The following is a 20,756-nucleotide window of genomic DNA, read 5'->3' as shown; positions in this document are numbered from 1 at the left end:
TTGTTTCAACACTTGGTCCTACCGCGGCTTGATCACTAGTTTGTGCCAAGTTTCCATTAGGCTTTAGTTGTGCCTCCGCAGTTTTGAATATGCGACCGCTACGGGTCATGCCTCCAGGTCCCAAGATATTTGACACAGAAGATTGCCTTTATGTCTCTGTATTAGCACCGAAATTGTATTCCCAGGGTACTGTTTTCATTTTGTCCAAAGGATATGGAGCTCTATTCTTGTTGGTCGGGATTACCTTAGTATGCTCTTGTGTAGGTATCCGCAATGGTGGTTTAGAACATGGGATGATTAATGGCTTCCTCGTTCCTTGGCTAGGTATCACCAATGGCTCGTTTCTATCCACCATAGCTATATATTCCTCCTCAAAGTGTTCCTTTAGTTGAATTAACCCTCGATCCATGAGCCTTTGCAGAGTGTCTTTGAAAGCTTCGTTATGTTCTAAGATGAACCCCTTTATAAGTAGATACCTCTTAAGTGCATCTATGAGGGAATTTCTTTGTTGAACCAACTCTTGCTTGGTAACGACCTCTATTGCATTGACTGCCCCATCATGGTGGGGCATAGGATTTGTCTTTACGTTAGGTTTATCAAAGGCAATTGCTCCTGACTCTATCAAATCCTGAACCTTATGCCTGAAGGCCCAACATTTTTCCAATGTGTGTCCGGGGGAATTAGCATGGCATTCGCACCTTTCGTTGGCATTGTATCTGGGTAGAACCTTCCCTGGAGGAGGAGGTGCCAATGGTTTGATCTCTACCAATGTCTCACTTACCAAGTATCTTAGTATTTCGCTTTTGGATGTAGGCAAAGGATCAAGTTTCCTTTGAGGGCCTTGAAACCTGTTTTGCTGTTGTGGAAATGACATAGGAGGCCTGGGTTCTTGATGCACTACTGCATTGGTTTCCCCTTCCTTCTTCTTTGAGAAAGTTGGAGTAGGCCTCTTTGAGTGATAAGGGCCTGAGGGTGCCCCTTGTATATTTCCGTTCTTAATCCCATTTTCAATCCTTTCACCAATAACCACCAAATCCGAGAATCCTGAAGATACGCTTCTGACCATCTTATCGTAGTATGGTCCTTGCAAAGTGCCCATAAACATGTCTACCAGTTCTTTCTCCAGCAAGGGAGGTTAGACTCGAGAATCCATTTCTCGCCATCTTTGTGCATATTCCTTGAATGCTTCATCCTTCTTCTGTGATAGATTTTGTAGTTGCAGCCGGTTGGGTGCCATATCCAAGTTGTGCTTATATTGCTTTAAGAATGTGTTAGCAAGGTCATTCCAGCTTCGGATATGGGACTTTTCCAACTGCATGTACCAATCAATAGACGCTCTACTTAAGCTATATTGGAAGAAGTGTATCATTAGATTTTGATCGTGGGCGTAGGCAACCATTTTTCGTACATACATGCTCAAGTGATTTCTCGGGCATGTGATTCCTTTATATTTTTCAAAGTTAGGAACCTTAAACTTGTGCGGGATAGTCAAGTCTGGGACCAAGCTCATTTCGAAGGTATCCACATCAAAGACATCGTACCCTTCTACCGCCTTTAGTCTTTCCTCCAGTGCCTTAATTTGTCCGCTGTCCTTGGAATCTTCTCCAGAGTTAGGGGAAGTTTGCTTGCGTGGAGGCGCCTGGTCTGTATTATCCATATCAGCATACTGCAAATCCAAATAATCATCCTCTTTAGGAGGATTGTTGGTAGGAATGCGAACTGTGCGGGATATCCCTTCCTTCTGTGCAGTAGGGATGAATCCTTCCTGAGAAGTCTCTCTTTCCTCACGGGATCGGATGACTCTCTTGGAAGAGCGGGCATTCATTCTGTGAGGATCAAGACTTGGAACATATCCTAACAGCGGGTTGCCATCATCTGGTATATCCTCGATCTGATCATGGGTTTCCTTAGCCTTTTCTTTTTTATCCATGAAATCCTTCATGAAACTCAGCATTTGGGTCATCCCTCCCTTAGTTTCATCCACAATACCCTTCAGTTGGTTCACTTCTTCACGAAGGGCGGTTTGATTCTGCTTTAGTTGTTCCATTGCTTTCTTTCGTTGAGCCCTAGTTTGGTATGATGGTATGGTTGCTTGGTTATTTTCTCCAATGACGTGATTGGAGATAAAGACAATTTCCTCCTTTTAACTTTTTGAAAGAATTAGAAATGATATGCATGTTATGAATGCTATGTCTACGTTCATGTCTTATAATTATTATATGTTTCCCCTCTTTTTTTTTTAGAAAAACCTTTTTTATTTAAATAATCTTTTTGGTGAATATTGTAAGAAAAGTGAGTAATGCGAAGGTAAACACACTTTATTAATTGAAAATACTTGAAAGGAATTACAAATTCATTGAAATGTTACAAACGAAAACAGAAGCTGAAAATTAAACACCCAAAAATAAATGCAACAAGAAAATAGTAAATGCCTAAGAACGCCTTTGGATGTCCGCTTTGAACTTGTCCACCATACCCCTACAAAGCTCCATGAAATCTCTCACTATCTTGGGAAGAATGACGGGAGAAGATTCCGCTCTTTCCAAACTCTTCGGAATGTCTTGGATCAAGTCATTACACAAGAAGACTAGCTTATCATAATTCTCACGACATTTCTCATAGTCCTTGAGAAGTTTAGGAACCATGCTCACATGCTCACTTGCCGTAGAAACAATCGTATATTGCCTTTTCCAATGCTCCTTTTCATCCCTTGCTTCCTCAAATAGCTCTCTTTGCCTTACAAATACTTCCCTAAGTGCGGCCAGAGCTAAGAGTGCCCTTTTATGCTCATCGATGCGCTGTACAAGTGCATTTTCCGTAGTTACTCTCCTTGAGTGCTCTTCTTGTTTAGAATTGCGGGCTTCTTGAAGGTCATACTTGAGATCCCTTATTTGCATCTCTTGATCTTTGGTCCTATCATTCAATTCAAAGATCATAGCTTCCAAATTTTCCTCGGACTCCTTTTTGTCACGGGAATCTTGTTCGTAATACCTTCTCCACTTTGCGATTTCCACACTTGCTTGTTCTAGCCTTTCGTTATGTGCAATTAAGTTGAAGTTAGCACTTAGGACACCTTATGTTGCACGTTTCCTCTTACCCTTTTCTCTTTCATTCCCCTCCTTAATGGTTTGAAGCTCTCGGCTCTTCTCCTTAAGGTCGAGGCGTATCTGACTCTTTTCGTTGGTCAGTTGATGTATGTGAAGCTCTAATTTTTCCTTTTCCTTTTGGGACGCCTCTAGGGCAACCCTGATCCCTTCTATCTCTTCGATGGATAGAGGAACATGATTAGGAGAATCAGGCTTGTATGCTGGATCCACAATGAATAGTAGTAAAATCTTTCCGACCTTTTCTTGGTCCCATCTAGTGTAAGGCTCCTTAGCTACGACATTCTTCGGCCCAAAGTTCTTTGTTTGAACGGATTTCCAAGCTTGGATTACTTTCTTTAGTTTTATAGGATCACCCTTTCCTTTGTCATGCAAAATCAATTCCTCCACTTGTTATTTGGAAGGCTTATCATCCATAGAATGACCTAGTTGGCGCAATGCTAGCACGAGGTTATAATTAATACAACCTAAAGTCCCAATCAGAGGTACATTATGAAATTCTCCACACTTGTAAATGATCCTTTCGGAGTTCAACTTCCTCGCATACCAGAAGATGGAATCCGCTTTGAGAGTCCTTAGCTTTTGAGACCACTCATGTCTAGTCAAATCTTTGATCAGGTAATCAGCTTTGTAAATGTGAGAAGTCAACCAAGCATACAATAAATGAATGCAACAAAATAACATTCCCTTTTTCTTTTCACACCGAGCATGGATGGCATAGTAAATGTTAGCAAGAACGGTGGGAGTTGGATCCACACCCAAAACCCTAAAGGATGTAAAAACATAAATCGCAGCAGGATCAACATTATCAACATTTTTAGGCAATAAAACAACACCAAAGATTAGGAGAGCCAGAAAATGTCCATAAATGTCCCATTGTTTCTTTTGAGCATAACACATAGCTTGAGATTCTAAGTAAGATCTCTTAATCCCATGCACATCACCATTAGTCTTGTAATTAGGCTCTAAATCCGTAGCGGGCACTCCTAAGGCTTTGGCCAAATCAGAAATCTCAACTTCTTTCCCAATTCCTGTGTAAAATTCCTTTTTAGTCCTTGAAAATCCTAGCATAGTATCCATCTCTTCCAAGGTAGGAGCCAACTGAAAATCCTGAAATGTAAAACACCTGAGCGGCGGATCATAGAACTGAACCAAAGCGGTGATAGCTTCTTCTTGAACCTTAACCTTCAACAGATCCAGAATGTCCCATAACGACCCACAAACCTATTCAAAGCATTCGACGACATCTTCTCCTTGATTATTTTTAGTTTCTTGATATTATGGATTGAGATGGTAAAACGGATGATGGACTTCTTAGTACTCATTTTCCTAAATATACACTAAAAGAATTATTATTATTTTTATTATTTTTTTTATTCCTATGGATAAGACATGATGAAGAAATGCACATGATGAATGATGAATGCAACCAATTATATGACATAAAAATAATAAAAAAATTAAATATCATTTAAATAACATAAAAATAACAAAATAATTTTATTATTTTGTTATAATTTTTTTAAAACTTAAAATATCATTTAAATTTAATGTTATTTTAAATGAAATATTTATAAAAGATTATTTTTAAATTATATCATTTTAGAAAAATTATGTAATATTTATTATATTAAATTTTTTAATAATAAGTATTTAAATAATTATATGTTATCATTATTCTTTTAATTTATAAAAAAGAATTGAAAATACAAGTTGGAAAATGCATTTGAAAAAAATGTCAAATCGAATCAAACTCATGCAATTCAAAAATGCAAATTCTACCGTGACCAACCAAAGTCATTAGTGATAGGTGCCATATGTAGAATTAGCTAGTATCCATCTTTTACAATTAACAAGTCACTTTCCTTCCTCAGTCCTCGCCCATGTACATTTCGTTGCCACTCGTTTAGAATATCCTCTCTTTCTACACACGGACATCGGTTCTCTTTGAAAAATCCTTTCTCAACAGAAAACGACACAAGTCGTTGCAATAGAAAAGCAAAACACGTAATCAACCACAATCCTTCACTTCAAACCCTCAAACCATCTGTCACTCCATTTTCTCCCCCTCTCAAAAAAAAAAAAAAAATAATTTGCCGCCAAAATCATGCTACTACGGTTACCGCTTCCGCTTCATCTTCCTCGCCGTAACGAACACCATCAACCTCTGCTCCACAACTCCGTACCACCCAAACGCTTCAACTATCATATCTTTTCTCATCCTCAGTCCACATCCCCAACCGTTCCCGTTTTGCGGGCCACTTATCCCGTCGATTTGAGCTCGCCGTCTTCCTTTTCCGAGGATGAGCAGGACGTTGAGCTGGGGCGTTTGCTGTCTCTTTTGCCGGAGGAGATGCGGAGGCGTGTCAGCGACCACCCGGAGTTGCAGCAGCTGATGGAAGTGGTTATGGATTTAGGACGGAAACCGCTCGCCAGGTTTCCCTCCGGCGATTTTGTTATTTCCGAGTATCCAATCACGGTTCAGGATATTCAGCACGCCACTGCTCAGGTATTATTTGAACACGAGCCTCTTTTTTTACTTGTGTACTATTAGTGATGAGGGTAGGTTTCTTGGATTGGTTTGGGACCATAACCCTATGAGATCGTCATAACCATCAATTTACTAGAGAATTAAAGCCTCTTGCAGGTTGGTGACTTTGCTGTTGATAATCGAGCAGGAATCAGCAGGACATTGCATCGGATCAGTGCTATTAGGAATCGAAAGGGAACAATTATTGGTCTAACTTGTCGTGTTGGTAGGGCAATTTCAGGAAGTGCCAAGTTGTTGCAAGATTTGGTTCAAGATGGGGCTTCTTTGTTGCTTATTGGACCTCCAGGCGTAGGCAAAACTACAATCATTAGGTCAGTTATTGTTTTTTCCTTTACTAACTGTTAACTAAATATGCAATGAATAGTTAGTTCATAGACGAATTATGGTCCGCTACAATTATTGTTATGTAAATATTTTTTTGGCAATTGTGGCCGCATTTATTTGTGACTTACTGCAATGTCAAAGACTGTGATACTATGCTGGCTGCAGTTTTAAACCTTTAGTTATTTACCTCATTTTACTTCACTAAACTGTACTGAAAAATATGGTTCCTTCCTTTTCTTAGCTGTTGTTTAAATATTTTGGGATCAATTTTATCTTTCATTGAATCTTCATTCGCAGTAGTAAACTATGACATTGTACCAAAAATAGGATTGATGTTTGCTTAGGATCTCTAATTTTGAATGCAATATTTCTCTGTTTCTCTCTTCGTCCCTTACTTTTCTTCATAATCAGTGTTGTGATTTTGTTAGACTTCTTATCATTACAGTTATGTGCAGTTATTATGTCACTTATGTTGTTTAGTTTTAGGAATAATTAGAGAAAGAAAAGGAGAAAGTGATTATGGGGTTAGTTATTGCATGGTATAGGAGGGAGAGACCAAACACTCGGATGGAAACCGATACCAGAATACAATTTAATTGTAGAAAGTGACTTTTATTTATAGTAGAATAGGTTTACAACTGACAGATGATTACAACATATACATATTTCACACATTAAACTAAAGAAAGAAATAAATAGTATACTATTTAAATGACAATTCCTATCCAAGTAATTCGAGAGTCTTGGTCTCTTCCTCCAACAATTCGAGAGCTTGGTCTCCCCCTCCAAGAATTAGAGAGTTTAGTCTCTCCCTCCCAAAACCATTCAAAAACTATCCCATAACTAATTCCTCTTTTACTTTCTATATTTATTCTAAATCAGCAACACACTTAACCCTTAGCTGCTACATATAACTGACATCAATAAATAACTTCCCACATCTGCCTATAATAAGAAGTCTTTCAATACTCTCCCCAAAAGAATCACCTTGTCCTCAAGGTGAAATGAAGGACATTGTTTCATAATAGTTGCAAGTGATTCTCAAGTGGTTTCAAAGTGAATTTTCAATTTCATCTGTTGCAACTTGCAACCATGGCTGCCTGACACGTTTCTTTGCCAATTACTGTCCGAGTGTTGCTGGCTTGAATTCTACCATGATTTTGGTGAATCCGATTCAGAATTTCCAGAATCTCCATGTACTAGTGTGTTAATTCTATATTAATAAGATAAATTAATGTTCTAGACAAGTTCTGCAGAGGATTATTCTATCATTTCTGTTTTTTTATTTATTTTTAATTCATTCACTATATGTACCCGTTTCCAACAGACTTCTACAGTTCTCTATTCTTTGGGACTGCGATTGGTTTTGGTCATTAACTAAAACTGATATTTATCTGTTTTACTTTACGAAAATCTTTAACTTTTGTATTTGCAGAATTCATAAGAGTAGAGAGTTGTCAGGATGTAACTTGGCTCATTTCAATTTGATTACTTTATTATTATTATTATTATTATTATTATTATTATTATTATTATTATTTTATTACTATTATTATTATTATTATTATTATTATTATTATCATGTGTTTTTCACACTATTTAAATTTGACATATTGTTTCTATTTTATATTTTAAGGGAAGTAGCTCGGATGCTGGCAAATGATTACAAGAAGCGTGTGATGATTGTCGACACCTCCAATGAGATTGGGGGTGATGGTGATATACCTCATTCTGGAATTGGCAGTGCTCGGCGCATGCAAGTTCCCAACTCTGATATGCAACATAAGGTATTAGCTGCGTTTATAAGTTGCCTCTTGTTTATTTAGAGTGTGGAGTATTACAACAAAATCAGAGTGCTACACATCTGGAGACTTCTTCCACCAGTGTTGCAAATGGAACTCTGTCATAGTTTATGTGACTTAAACCATAAAGTGAGGGATATGAATTGCATTAATTATTTCGAGTAATAGTTGGAAGTTCAATAGTCCGAGAACTTGTTTGGATACCACTCCAAATTAGTTCTGAATTCTGTTATAAAATTTGGCCATCTTTACACTGATTGCCAAAATTACTTTAAGGTCAACATTCCCTCAAGCATAAAACTCATTCTTTCAGAATCAACTATTTCAAAATTACTTATTCCCTATTCCGTTCCTCCCATTTTTGTTTTAACAACAATCATGCAAATCTGCACGAAGCTTTCCAAACTTTGTAATATATAACAGAATGTTTTCTGTTGATGGGAAGCAACCTCACAGAAGAATGATCAACCAGACATAATTTAATTTCATTAGTGTTCCTATGTTTATTTACTGTTTAGGTATTGATAGAGGCAGTTGAAAACCACATGCCGCAAGTGATTGTAATTGATGAAATTGGTACGAAACTTGAAGCAATGGCTGCAAGTACAATTGCACAGCGTGGGATCCAGCTTGTTGCTACTGCTCATGGAATTACAATTGAGAATCTAATAATGAATCCTTCCTTAGAGATGCTTGTCGGTGGAATACAGGTGAGATTATCTACATCTTAAGCAAGATGCCTTGTTGAGTTTTTGGTATGTCACATATGATTAAGCTTTTATATTTGAACTGACGTGGCCACATCCTTATTAAGGGGACCCCTTGTTGAGTACTGAGTATTCCATATTGGAGGTCCTAGATCTGCATCTTGTTGTGAATAATTCAGTGAAATTATTGGAGGGGTGAATAGGCCCTTTATTGTGTTTGTGTAGCCTCTAATGGATTAATGGAACAACAATTGAATGATGTGGGTGCTTGAATTTGTTTGACTACTTGAACTTGGAGTTTTCTACTGTACACTCTCTGCTTGAACTGACTTTACTAGCAGTTATGTGCAATATTGTGTTGACTCAAATATAGAAATAAAATGTGCTAGGAAATTTTATTTTTTGGCTGCTATTGACTCAAATATAGGAAAATAAGTGAGCAATGGCAATAGTATTTAGAATTGCTTACAAATAAGTTATTAATGTTATTTGGATAAACATTCTTCATATTTATTTTTGTTTGTTAATCTTGAATCCTCCTTTTTAATAAATGTTATTTCCTTGAATTTTGGATAAAGATTGGATTGGAGTGTACTTCTCAAGACTAATCTAACACTTGAATATAAGTATTTCTCATTCACAATGAAAAGGATTAAGCCATTATTTATATACATGATAGACATAATCTAAATAGGAATGTAATCCTATCCTCATTCTAAAAGATACTAACAAATCATATTACAAGTTGATCCTTAGAATTGACAAAAGAAGTTCTGATGACTTCCAAGAGAATCTTTTCTCTAATAAAATGACAGCCGACTTCTTTACGCTTTGTTCTCTCTTGTGAAAAGTTGGACTGGAGGAGAGATGTAAAGCCGAATGGTTATCACATACAAGTTCCGTAGTGGTTCTGCAAAGTGATGGAAGGGAGTCTGAAGTCTTCACAGTGAGGAGATAAACCAGCGGCGATTTAAGGGACTCTGTTTCAAATGTGGAGGGAAGTTCAACCCTACCCTATACAAATGTTAAGAGCGTTCCCTAAGATTGTTGAAGGTGAGAGCCTCAATGATGAGGTGGAAATTGTTACGATTAAAGTCGAAGAAGAATCAGAGGAGGATAAGGATGTCAAGGCGGAGTGTAAATTGTTTGGAATATTAGGAAGTATGGGGGATTGTTGTACAATTAAGATTGAAGGTAGATTGAAGGATGTGGGTATGGTAGTCTTGATAGATAGCAGTGCTAGTCATAATTTCATATCTCAAAAGTTAACCTCTACACTGGGACTTAAGGTCACACCTATGGTGGCCAAAGGAAAAAAGTTAAGGGATGGGCCTAAGGTGTTTTCTGTAGGAGTCTGCAAGGGAATTAGAATTACTCTGGAATCTCACGTGTTTGTACTGGATGCCATGGTTTTGGAGTTAGGAGGATTGGACGTGGTGATGGGAGTATTGTGGTTGAGCACTCTAGGAAAGGTAGTCATGGATTGGAGAAATTTAACCATGCAATTTTGGCATCAGGGTCAATTGATATCAATTCAAGGTCAGGGAGTGGCCCAAGGAAAATCATGTTCACTCAACACTTTCCTTACAAACCAACATTTGGGAAACTGAGAGGATTGGTGGTGCAGGGAGATTCACATCGCTTATTGGACCAATTCTCACCTTTGTTTCAGGAACAGATTCTACTACCTAGAAGGAGCCCAAGTTCTTCATATCCGGTTAGCTTCATGAGAGAGAATAGGGAGCTAAGCATTCTGTTATTTTGGAAAGGGTGAGATCATGGGTATCTCATTGTTAGGGAAGCTCTTGTAATTCATTGTTTTGTAACTTACTGTTCTTGTTAACAAATGTGGTTGGGCCTAACTCAACCCTACAAAACCGGCTTTGAACCGGCTTGTAGGGTGAGGATTGCCCCCACTTATAAGCACATGTTCAGGCCATATATTGTCTGATGCGGGACTCTTAACACACTCTCTCACTCCCAGGACTAGACAACTGGAGCATGGAAATAAATGGTGGGTGGCCCGATGATAAGCTCAATCTAGTATCTAAGTACAGAAAATAGTAGAAGCAAGAATATAATAGGAAAGGAATGATTTTTATAGAAAATACTAGAGTTCAAATGGGATCTAGTAGTACAAAGCAAATGCAGAAAGTTCAGGTTTTGCAGAAAGATAGAAATAAAGGAGGCACTTAGAGAGGCCTAGTCTCCCATGTGGGTAATCACCACTCAATTTCTGCGTACCAGAAAGAATGACAATCCCCAATCATTTATTCTCATTTTCCTAGGATTCCTCTCCACTAAAAAGCTGCCAGCTGGCCTAGCCCATGTGCAGCACTAACTAATTAGTTTGTCCTATTCTTTTTCTCTCTCCTTCCCCATTTTGCGTTTTCTTTCATAAAACTTCCCATATCTACCAACTCCCCCCCTTCAAAACCTTCCTTGACCTCAAGGAAGAATGCTGGAAATTCAGTCTGCAACTTTTCAGCTAATTCCCAAGAATTTTCAAACTCTGGCAGATCTTTCCATTTCACTAACACCTCTCAACCCCCCTGTTCAGTTCGCCTATAATCCACTCCTCTTTCAGGTGTAGGTTCCAAGTACCATTCTTCATTTATGCAAATTGGTAATGGTTGGGATTCTACAGTAGGCACCATAACTTTTTTTAATTGAGAGACATGGAACACAAGATGCACTCTGGTGTCCTCAGGTAGCTTGAGCTTATATGCCACAGATCCAATCCTTTGGATCACTTCATAAGGCCCATAGTACCTAGGACTAAGCTTCTGGTTAAGCCTCTTGGCTAACCTTTTCATCTTGTATGGCTGGATCTTTAGATACACCATATCTCCTATATCATAAACCACTTCTCTTCTGTGCTTATTGGCCTGATTTCTCATTGCATCTTGAGCCCTTAAGAGCTGCTCCTGCAATTCCTTTATCATCATGTTCCTTTCCATAGTCAGTTTGTTCACCTCATCTACAGCAGATCCAGGTGTATCCCCTCTAATAAGCACGGGGGGAGCTCTCCCATATAGAGCCTCGAAAGGGGTAGTCTTCAAGGATGCATGGTAGTTAGTATTATACCAATACTCAGCCCATGCCAACCACTTAGGCCAGTGCTTCGGTTTAAGCCCTGTCACACACCTCAAGTAAGTCTCTAAGCACCTGTTCACCACCTCTGTTTGGCCATCAGAATGAGGATGGTAAGCACTACTGTACTTCAACTTAGTCCCTGCCAATTTGAATAATTCTGACCAGAAATTGCTGAGAAATACCTTATCCCTGTCAGAAACTATGGACTGCGGAAAACCATGCAATCTGATCACTTCTTGGAGGAATACTTCAGCAACACTCTTTGCTGTATATGGATGACTAATAGGAAAAAAATGGGCATACTTGGTTAACCTGTCCACTACCACCATAACAGTATATATTCCTTGGACCTTAGGTAACCCACCAATAAAGTCCATTGATATGTCACTCCAGACTTGTGTTGGAATGGGTAAAGGCTGCAATAACCCTCCTGGTGTTAAGGTCTGGTACTTATTTCTCTGACACACCTCACAAGCTTGCACATATTCTTGGATTCTCCTTCTCATGCCCTCCCAATAAACCACACTAGCAACCCTTTTATAGGTCCTTAGGTAACCTGAGTGTCCTCCAACTGCAGTGTCATGAAATTCTTGGAGGACCCAAGAAATTCGGGGTGAATTCTTAGGAATAACTATTCTGCCTTCATGATACAGCCTCCCCCCTTTCAGCTGGAAACCCTTATGGCTTGTAGGATCTGAAATTAAACCTTGCACAATACTCTTCAACTTGTCATCCTTTTGAATTTCTTCTTCCAATCCCTCCCAAGCCTCACACTGAACAGTAGTAATGTGTACATACTGCATCTGCCTGGACAATGAATCAGCAGCACTGTTCTCCCTTCCTGGTTTGTACTTGACTTCGAAATCAAACCCTAAGAGTTTGGATAACCATTTCTGCTGCTCTTCCCCCATAATCCTTTGTTCAGTGATGAACTTAAGGCTTTTCTGGTCTGTATGAATCTTAAAGTGCCTGCCCAATAAATAAGGTCTCCATTTATGAATTGCAATCACAATGGCCATCAACTCCCTCTCATACACCGATTTTTGTTGGGCCTTGGCAGATAATGTTTGGCTCATGTAATAGATGGGTTTCCCTTCTTGCATTAGGACAACTCCAATCCCTTGCCCTGAAGCATCAGTCTCTACTATAAACTCTTTCTCAAAATCAGGCATAGCCAAAACCGGGACAGTGGTCATAGCAATCTTCAACTTCTCAAAAGCTTCTTGAGCCTCATTACTCCATTTAAACCCATCCTTCTTGAGTAGTTGTGTTAGAGGCCAAGCAATATTCCCATAACCCCTCACAAACTTCCTGTAGTAGCCAACAATGCCTAAAAATCCCCTCAAGCCTTTCAGATTTTTAGGTACAGGCCAATGGAGCATATCTTCTATCTTCTTAGGATCTGCAGATACTCCTTGTGCAGAAATGATATGCCCTAAGTACTCTATCTCCTTCTGGCCAAAAGAGCACTTTTTCTTGTTGGCATATAGCTGCTGATCTTGCAGGACCTGCAGAGTCATGGTTAAGTGATGTTTGTGTTCCTCCATACTTCTACTGTAGATAAGTATATCATCAAAGAACACCAAACATAATTTTCTAAGGAAAGGTCTCAAGATTTCATTCATCAGGGCTTGGAAGGTAGATGGGGCATTTGACAATCCAAAAGGCATCACTAAATATTCATAGTGTCCTTCATGTGTCCTAAAGGCTGTCTTCTCTATATCTTCCTCTTTCATTCTAATTTGGTGGTAACCAGATTTCAAATCCAGCTTAGAAAAAATAACTGCCCCTCCCAGCTCATCTAGCAATTCCTCAATTAGAGGTATGGGGAATTTATTAGGAATAGTTACCTTGTTTAAAGCCCTATAATCAGTGCAAAACCTCCATCCTCCATCTTTTTTTTTCACTAACAGGACTGGGCTTGAGAAAGGACTGACACTGTGCCTAATAATACCAGCTTGCAACATTTCCTTCACAATCTTCTCTATCTCATTTTTTTGAAAAAATGGATACCTGTAAGGCCTTATATTTGGTACAACAGCTCCCTCCTTGAGTCTAATAGCATGATCATGCTTCCTTATAGGGGGAAGCCCTTTTGGTAAATTGAATACTCCTTCAAATTTACCTATAATATCTTCTAACTCAGTATAATCCTCTTCTGGAGAAGATTTCAGGGGTTGCACATAAAACCCTATTCCTTCATCACTCAAAGCCTTTATCATGGCTTTCATGAAGCTTGCTGAGTGCACAGGGCAGGATCCCCTTGTATGCTATATGTTTGCCCTTCTTTCTCCCATTTCAAATACAACTCTCCAAAATTTGCTTTAATATCTCCCAAACTGGCCAGCCAATCCATCCCTAACACCATATCACTGTCTCCTAGATCCATCAAAAAGAAATGTTGATGAAAGTTCACCCCCTGCAATTGGAAATTCAGCCCTTCACAGATCCCTTGGTAACTGACCCTTTCTCCATTCCCTACTTCAATCACATAAGGAGGAGTTTCTACTAGCTTCAATCCCATCTGTTCCACCAGATTATCATCAATGAAATTACTGGTTGCTCCTGAATCAATTAAAGTTCTCATTTCCTTACCCTGCACAGTCACCAACACCTTAAATGACTTGTTAGAAGTCAGTCCTTGCTTACTCTGCATTGACAGTTGCAGAGTTTTGAATTCTTCTGTTTCCACCAAGTCTTCAGTTTGCACACCTTTTCCTCCTGTTTCCACTTCTTCCTCATCACTACTATCCTCACATAATTTCAAACTCATATGTTTGAATTTGCATATGTGCTCCTTATTCCACTTGTCCCCACACTTAAAACACAGTCCCTTCTTGCTCCTTTCCTCCAATTCTGCAGGATTTAACCTCCTGCCCTTGTATTTCTCATGGTCTCTACCACTGATTTTTTCTCCCTCCTTCCTTGAACCCCCAACTTCTGAAGGATCCCTAATCCTTAAAGGCCCTCCTTTATCTCTCCAAGATCCACCCTTCTTATTGCACACTTCATTTTTCTCCTCAATTAACAAAGCTCTGTCCATTAAGTCTGACAGACTTTGACTCTCATAGAGTTTAAGCTCAGCTTGAATCTCTTCTTTCAATCCATTCATAAAAATGGAGTCCAGCATAAACCTCTCCTCCCTCCTCAAAGGAGCCACAAGCATTTCAAACTTCTCCATGTATTCAACAACAGTCCCTCTTTGTTTCAAACTCAGCAAAGGTCCCATCGGGTTATGCAGTAAACCCGGTTGAAATCTTCTCATAACCGCCATCTTAAACTCTTCCCACGTCCTCAATGGCGCTTGCTCCTCCCACCATTGATACCAGTTCAAAGCTTTGTCTTCCATGGCCAAGACAACAGCATCTAACTTGTCACGCATCCTGACCCCGTTTAGATGAAAATACCTCTCGACCCGAACGAGCCACCCGTATGCGTCTTCTCCTTTGAAAATAGGAATTTCCAGCCTTCGCCTACTTCCTATGAAGCGAGACCCGTTTCCACCACTCTGACAGCGGTTTCTCGGTCTGGATTCACGCGAAATCGTACTTCTAACGCTCCCCTCATCTTCGTCGTCGGATCTTCCGTGATTCCTACCCGGTCGTTCCTGAATCAGCTGGCGGATCTGCTCCACCGTTACTTGCGGTCTCTCTTGTTGCTCTGTCACCATCTGTCGAATCTGCTCTATTGTTCCCTCAAAGTTGTTCATCCTTTGTTCTATGGTGTCTACTCTGTTTTCCATGTTGCTTCTCGTAACTACCATTCACGGCGCAACTGGAAACCAAGGCTCTAGATACCAAATTGATAAGCTCAATCTAGTAGAAGCAAGAATATAATAGGTAAGGAATGATTTTTATAGAAAATACTAGAGTTCAAATGGGATCTAGTAGTACAAAGCAAATGCAGAAAGTTCAGGTTTTGCAGAAAGATAGAAATAAAGGAGGCACTTAGAGAGGCCTAGTCTCTCCCATGTGGGTAATCACCACTCAATTTCTGCGTACCAGAAAGAATGACAATCCCCAATCATTTATTCTCATTTTCCTAGGATTCCTCTCCACTAAAAAACTGCCAGCTGGCCTAGCCCATGTGCAGCACTAACTAATTAGTTTGTTCTATTCTTTTTCTCTCTCCTTCCCCTTTTTGCGTTTTCTTTCATAAAACTTCCCATATCTACCACCCGATAGTGGAAACCATAATAGGTGGTCCACCGGATCTGAAACGAGGCTTTGATACCATGTTAAGAAATGTGGTTGGGCCTAACTTAACACTACAAAATTGGCTTTTAAACCGGCTTGTAGGGTGGGGATTGCCCCCACTTATAAGCACATGTTCAGGTCATATATTGTCCGACGTGGAACTCTTAACAATTCTATTAGTTTGTCTAATTACTCCCAGAGTCAAGCTCCAACAGATAGAAATATCTATTCTCCGGCACTAACATCTCCTCTCTAAGAAGTGTTAGAATAGTAATAGAGAAAGGTTACATGATTTTTTATTACTCCCAAGTCAAGCTCCAACAGATAGAAATATCTATTCTCTGGCCCTAACATCTCCTCTCTAAGAAGTGTTAGAATAGTAATAGAGAAAGGTTACATGATTTTTTTCCCTTCTTTCGTACATCTAGTTTCTAACCAGCAATACAATTTCCTCTTCTCTTTGATTTGGTTTCCTCATTAGTATAAGAATATATGATAATAATTTATACCATCATAAAATTATGATGGTAATAAAAATAATAGAATTTCTTCCTATAACATAATATATTCTAGTCCCCATGATTGGATATCAGAAAAAAGCGTCTCCAGAAGAACTCAAAACAAGGACCATAAAAAACGTTTTTAGCATCATACAAGTATTGCAAAATATATTAAAGTATTTGAGGAGTATCGAGATGTATTTGAGAATTATCATAATATTTCAATAAAAAAAGTACTGGATACTTTTGGGACTCTAACCAGGGAGCGCCATTAACCTATATGGTATGACATCGACCCTTTTCTATTTTTGGTGTATCTGGATTCTGGACTTAGACTCTTTTCTATTTTTGGAGTATCTTTAATCAATAATTGTCCTGTTATCTCCCATTTCTCTTTCTTCTGTCATTATTTGTGCAATAAGTTTTCTGAAGAAATATAAGTCATATTCTCCTTACTTTCGATCTATTATTTCTATTTAGTTATATCATCTCTACTATCATTTTAGAGTGTGACACTCGGGGATGAAGAGGCCAGCCGCAGGGGCGTTCAGAAGACAGTACTGGAGAGGAAAGGCCCGTCAACATTTAGTTGTGCAGTAGAGATTATTTCAAAGACACAGTTGCGCATTCACCGTAGCCTTGAAGCAACTGTTGATGCTATTCTTTCAGGTAAGTGCCTACCTGTTCAAATAATATTGCAGTAGATTGGTTATAAGTATGCTCTGTTTTCTTGTTTGTGTAGGCCGTGTTCCAAATGTAGAAGTGCGCAAGATGAAGTCTCAAGAGCAGGAAGAGATTTTACAAAAGGGACCTGTTATTGACAGCCCTCTTGAAAATGGTGGTGAAATTATACTTAAAGATGCACCGGGGAGGGCTGATGTCCAAACCAGGCAAGACGAGTCACCTTTGATGTCACCTATTGACATGTTAGAAGATTCATGGGAGCACCGGTTGCCACTTCGTCTATTTTGTTATGGGGTAAGACATCTTCACCCAATAGCTGTGTCTAATGTATGAAATGAACATTGATATTATCAGTAACGGCGTTTTTTATTTGCTTGTGGGCTGTGTTTTACTTATTTTTATTAATGCTATGTATAATGTCGACATGAGTTTGATTTGCCTTATTGATATGAACTAGTTGCCATCATATAATTTTTAGAAAATTTCCTTTGATCCAAAGTTAGTAGTCACATTCTTTTCTCAAAATTGTATCTCCAAAACACCTCACACATCAACTCATGCTAATACAACTCAAGTCACTAGTATTGGCGAAGCCTCTCCTTTCGCATTCCTAAAAGCCTCTTGTTTATTTTATTATGCTTAGAAAAAAAAAAAGGTAAAAGTATAAAATAAATATGAAAGGAAGAGGGAAGAGAGCAACATAAAAACAAAAATACAATACAATATTTCTTCATGAAAATTTAGTGAAGGTGTGGGAGGCAAAGAGAGAAAAAAACAAAAGAAAAAAGGACCAATTTTAATTGAATCATTGTGTCTTCCATGTTTAGCTAGACTTTTTGGCCTAAACATTTTGTCCCTAAAGTAAGAGTGTGCAAAAATATGATTAACCAAACTATATTACTAAATTAAACCACTTAAATGGTTAATAAATTGAATTGTTTAATTTAAACAATTCTAATTCAGATTAAAATCGATTTTCTTTTATAAACTGGTTTAATTATATAAAATAGTTTTCCTTAAAAAGAAGAAATAAAACAAGTGAGTAGAAACATAAAATATATTTTTTTGAAAACAATTTTTTTTAAAAATAAAATATAAATATTTTTCTGAAAATAAATTAAATATTTAAAAAATAAAAAAATGTTTTTTTTTCTGAAAATATTATTTTTTAATATAAAAAAATTAATTTTTTTATGAAATTAAAAAACATTGGTTTTAAAAGAGTTTAAAATATAAAATTAGTCTAAAATTGCAAACTTGGTTATAAATACAAACTGGTTCTAAAATAGTTTAAAATTGAATTGAAACTATTTTAACAAAATGGTGGGTGGCTCTATAGCAGAAACCATAATAGATGGTCCACCGGATCTTAAACGAGGCTCTGATACCATGTTAAGAAATGTGGTTGAGCCTAACTCAACCGTACAAAACAGGCTAGTAGGGTGAGGATTGCCCCCGTTTATAAGCACATGTTGAGGCCATATATTGTCCGATGTGAGATTCTTAACACGTCCTACAATTATATCAATTTTTGCTTTTAATAATTTTTTGTCCCTACAAATTTTACTCTTTTCACTTTTGCTCTCTATTTCATTTTAGTTCATTTAATATTTGTTCATTTTGAAATTAATTCCTATAATATGTGGACCATTTTGATTTTAGTCCTTATATTATCCAGGTTTTAGGGGCTAAGTCAATATGTTCAGAATATTACATGGACTAAATTCAACATGAATAAATAGTACATGGATAAAAACAAAATAATAAGGGTCAAAATTTTTTGTTTTGTTTTAGGGACTAAAAAATTAAAATGGCATATTCATGGAGACAAAAAAGACATTCAAGCCATTATTATAAACTAAAAATAGTGGTCATGCTTTCACTCTGTTTTCTATTTTATATTTCTTCATTGGCTGATTAACTTACAGAATGGTCAGTAATTCTAGATTTTAGAGGCGACTGTTATTCAAGGGATTAAACAGTTGAAAATGAATGACGCGGACCTTCAATTGACTGATAATATCAGTGAAGCAAATGCCTTACTTGCCTTGCAATCAAAGCTTAAAAAGAATTCAAGGATCCAAGCTGCCTTTAAATCAAATGATGTTCCCATTTATGTGACGAAGGTAATAATAAATTGGTTGGTAAATTTTGCAGCTGTGCTTGTCAAAATTGTTTCCTGAACAATTCTTTTTCCATTGTAGACAAGTTCGTTGGAGAATGTAACAAAAGCCATACGAGCATTGCTAAGTGATTATGAAGATGGTTTAATTGTTTTTGGATCACTTGATAAGATAAAAGATTCGGAGAAGGCTGATGCTTTGGAGGTAATATAGATATCGTAGTTTTTGATTTATTTGTATCCATAAGTACATGCTCAAAATCCCTAAACCGTCTGAGAAACATGTGTAATAGATTCAGAATCAAAATCGTTTTGGTTATTTGGAATTCTGATTCGCTATATTATCCTTTAATTATGGCCGACCAAGGTATCTTTGCGCACTATTCTAGCTTCATACCTTGAGTTGTGGAGTTTTTAGACCTAGAAATATAGCAGGTATCAGAATTAAGCATGCTATGGAGGTAATGTAGATATTTTAGTCATGATTTATTTCTATCCACTATTCCTTTTTCTTATATTTTTTATGATTTGATGTTGATGGAACAAATCAATGCTCTAAATCACTAAGCTGTCTTAGAAATATATGGCCAAACCCAAGTACTAATTTTAGGCTTTAGCTCTAGACATATGGAAATAGATTCAGTTACCAAACCCTTAGCTGGTTGGGAATCTGAATGGTGACGGGGATGCCAGAGTTAAAGAGTAAATTTTATCTGAGGCCTTAGAGGGTAAAAATAATAATGTTCTGGTTGGGATATGTGAAAATATGGTGGCAACTGGCAAAGGTCATATTGCTGAATACCGAGTTGCAGTAAAACTGAGTAAAGGATACTTTAGTTTGACAATAGAGTGGGAAGAATTGTCTGAGATAACTTAATTTTTGAATGGCGGTGTTCCGACAGTTAAGTCTGAGATAATCAATAAATTCTTTGCCAAAGTGTTTGCTCTAATCTTTCAGCTTGGACTACTCGAACCCCACCCACCTGTAATATTTTACAACTGAAAAATGGACACTTAAATTAAAGAGACTGATGATCACATTCACATTTCAGGAGGCAAGAATGGCTATAGAGCATGTAGTAATTCCTAAGGGAGAACCTGTGGATCTACTACCAAGGTCATATCAGGTAGTATCACTTCAACTGGAGCTTGTTCGTACCTATCAACTAGAAGCGAGGAGAATCCGCGGAGAGTCAGACGTACATTATCTTCGCATCTTGCCATCCCATTACGCGATAGATGAAGTGAAAGCTCTTGAAACTTCTGAGTTTGATGGTGAATTTGATGATGAATTTGATGATTTATCTTCCTCCAATGGAAATGCCAATGGTTCACCAAACAACTCGGATAGATTGCCTATACTGCCTGAGTAGTTAATAAGTTCACTTAATTGTATATATTATATTTTAGGACAAAATTTACCTATGGTACTGTAGTAGATGCTGTTCTTTACTAAATGATTGTAGTATTTATATTTGTGTATATTTTCCTCAAAGTACATAATTCTCTCAAAACATGTCATGTCTACTTGTCACACTTTTTAGTTGAGAACAACATCTACCTCTATGGTATTGTAAGCAAGTTGTGCCTTACTACTTATACCTTGAGTTACATGCTTGTGATTACTGAAGAATCTCTTTTGCCTTAAACTGGCTTATCATTTGCATACT

The 20,756-nt window shown here is 37.8% G+C and overlaps 1 protein-coding gene across 3 annotated transcripts; it reads left to right on the top strand.

Moving 5' to 3' along the window:
• Positions 1-4,969: 4,969 nt before the first annotated feature.
• On the top strand, positions 4,970-20,570 carry LOC131620378 (protein SEEDLING PLASTID DEVELOPMENT 1). 3 transcript variants are annotated; one of them, XM_058891433.1, is made up of 9 exons: positions 4,971-5,613; positions 5,752-5,966; positions 7,616-7,766; positions 8,300-8,491; positions 16,787-16,949; positions 17,023-17,258; positions 18,911-19,090; positions 19,169-19,291; positions 20,139-20,570. In XM_058891433.1, the coding sequence occupies exons 1-9, from the start codon at positions 5,212-5,214 to the stop codon at positions 20,457-20,459; spliced, it is 1,983 nt and encodes a 660-aa protein (XP_058747416.1). In that variant the 5' UTR covers positions 4,971-5,211; the 3' UTR covers positions 20,460-20,570. The 3 variants fall into 3 exon arrangements, with proteins under 3 accessions (XP_058747418.1, XP_058747417.1, XP_058747416.1); XM_058891435.1 differs by lacking the exons at positions 19,169-19,291; positions 20,139-20,570 and having other exon boundaries at positions 4,970-5,613; positions 18,902-19,034; XM_058891434.1 differs by lacking the exons at positions 19,169-19,291; positions 20,139-20,570 and having other exon boundaries at positions 4,970-5,613; positions 18,893-19,030.
• The last annotated feature ends 186 nt before the right edge of the window (positions 20,571-20,756 follow it).

Source organism: Vicia villosa, linkage group LG7 (genome assembly GCF_029867415.1).
Source record: "Vicia villosa cultivar HV-30 ecotype Madison, WI linkage group LG7, Vvil1.0, whole genome shotgun sequence".
NCBI classification, from domain to species: Eukaryota; Viridiplantae; Streptophyta; class Magnoliopsida; order Fabales; family Fabaceae; genus Vicia; species Vicia villosa.
This window is presented reverse-complemented; position numbering and strand designations above follow the sequence as displayed.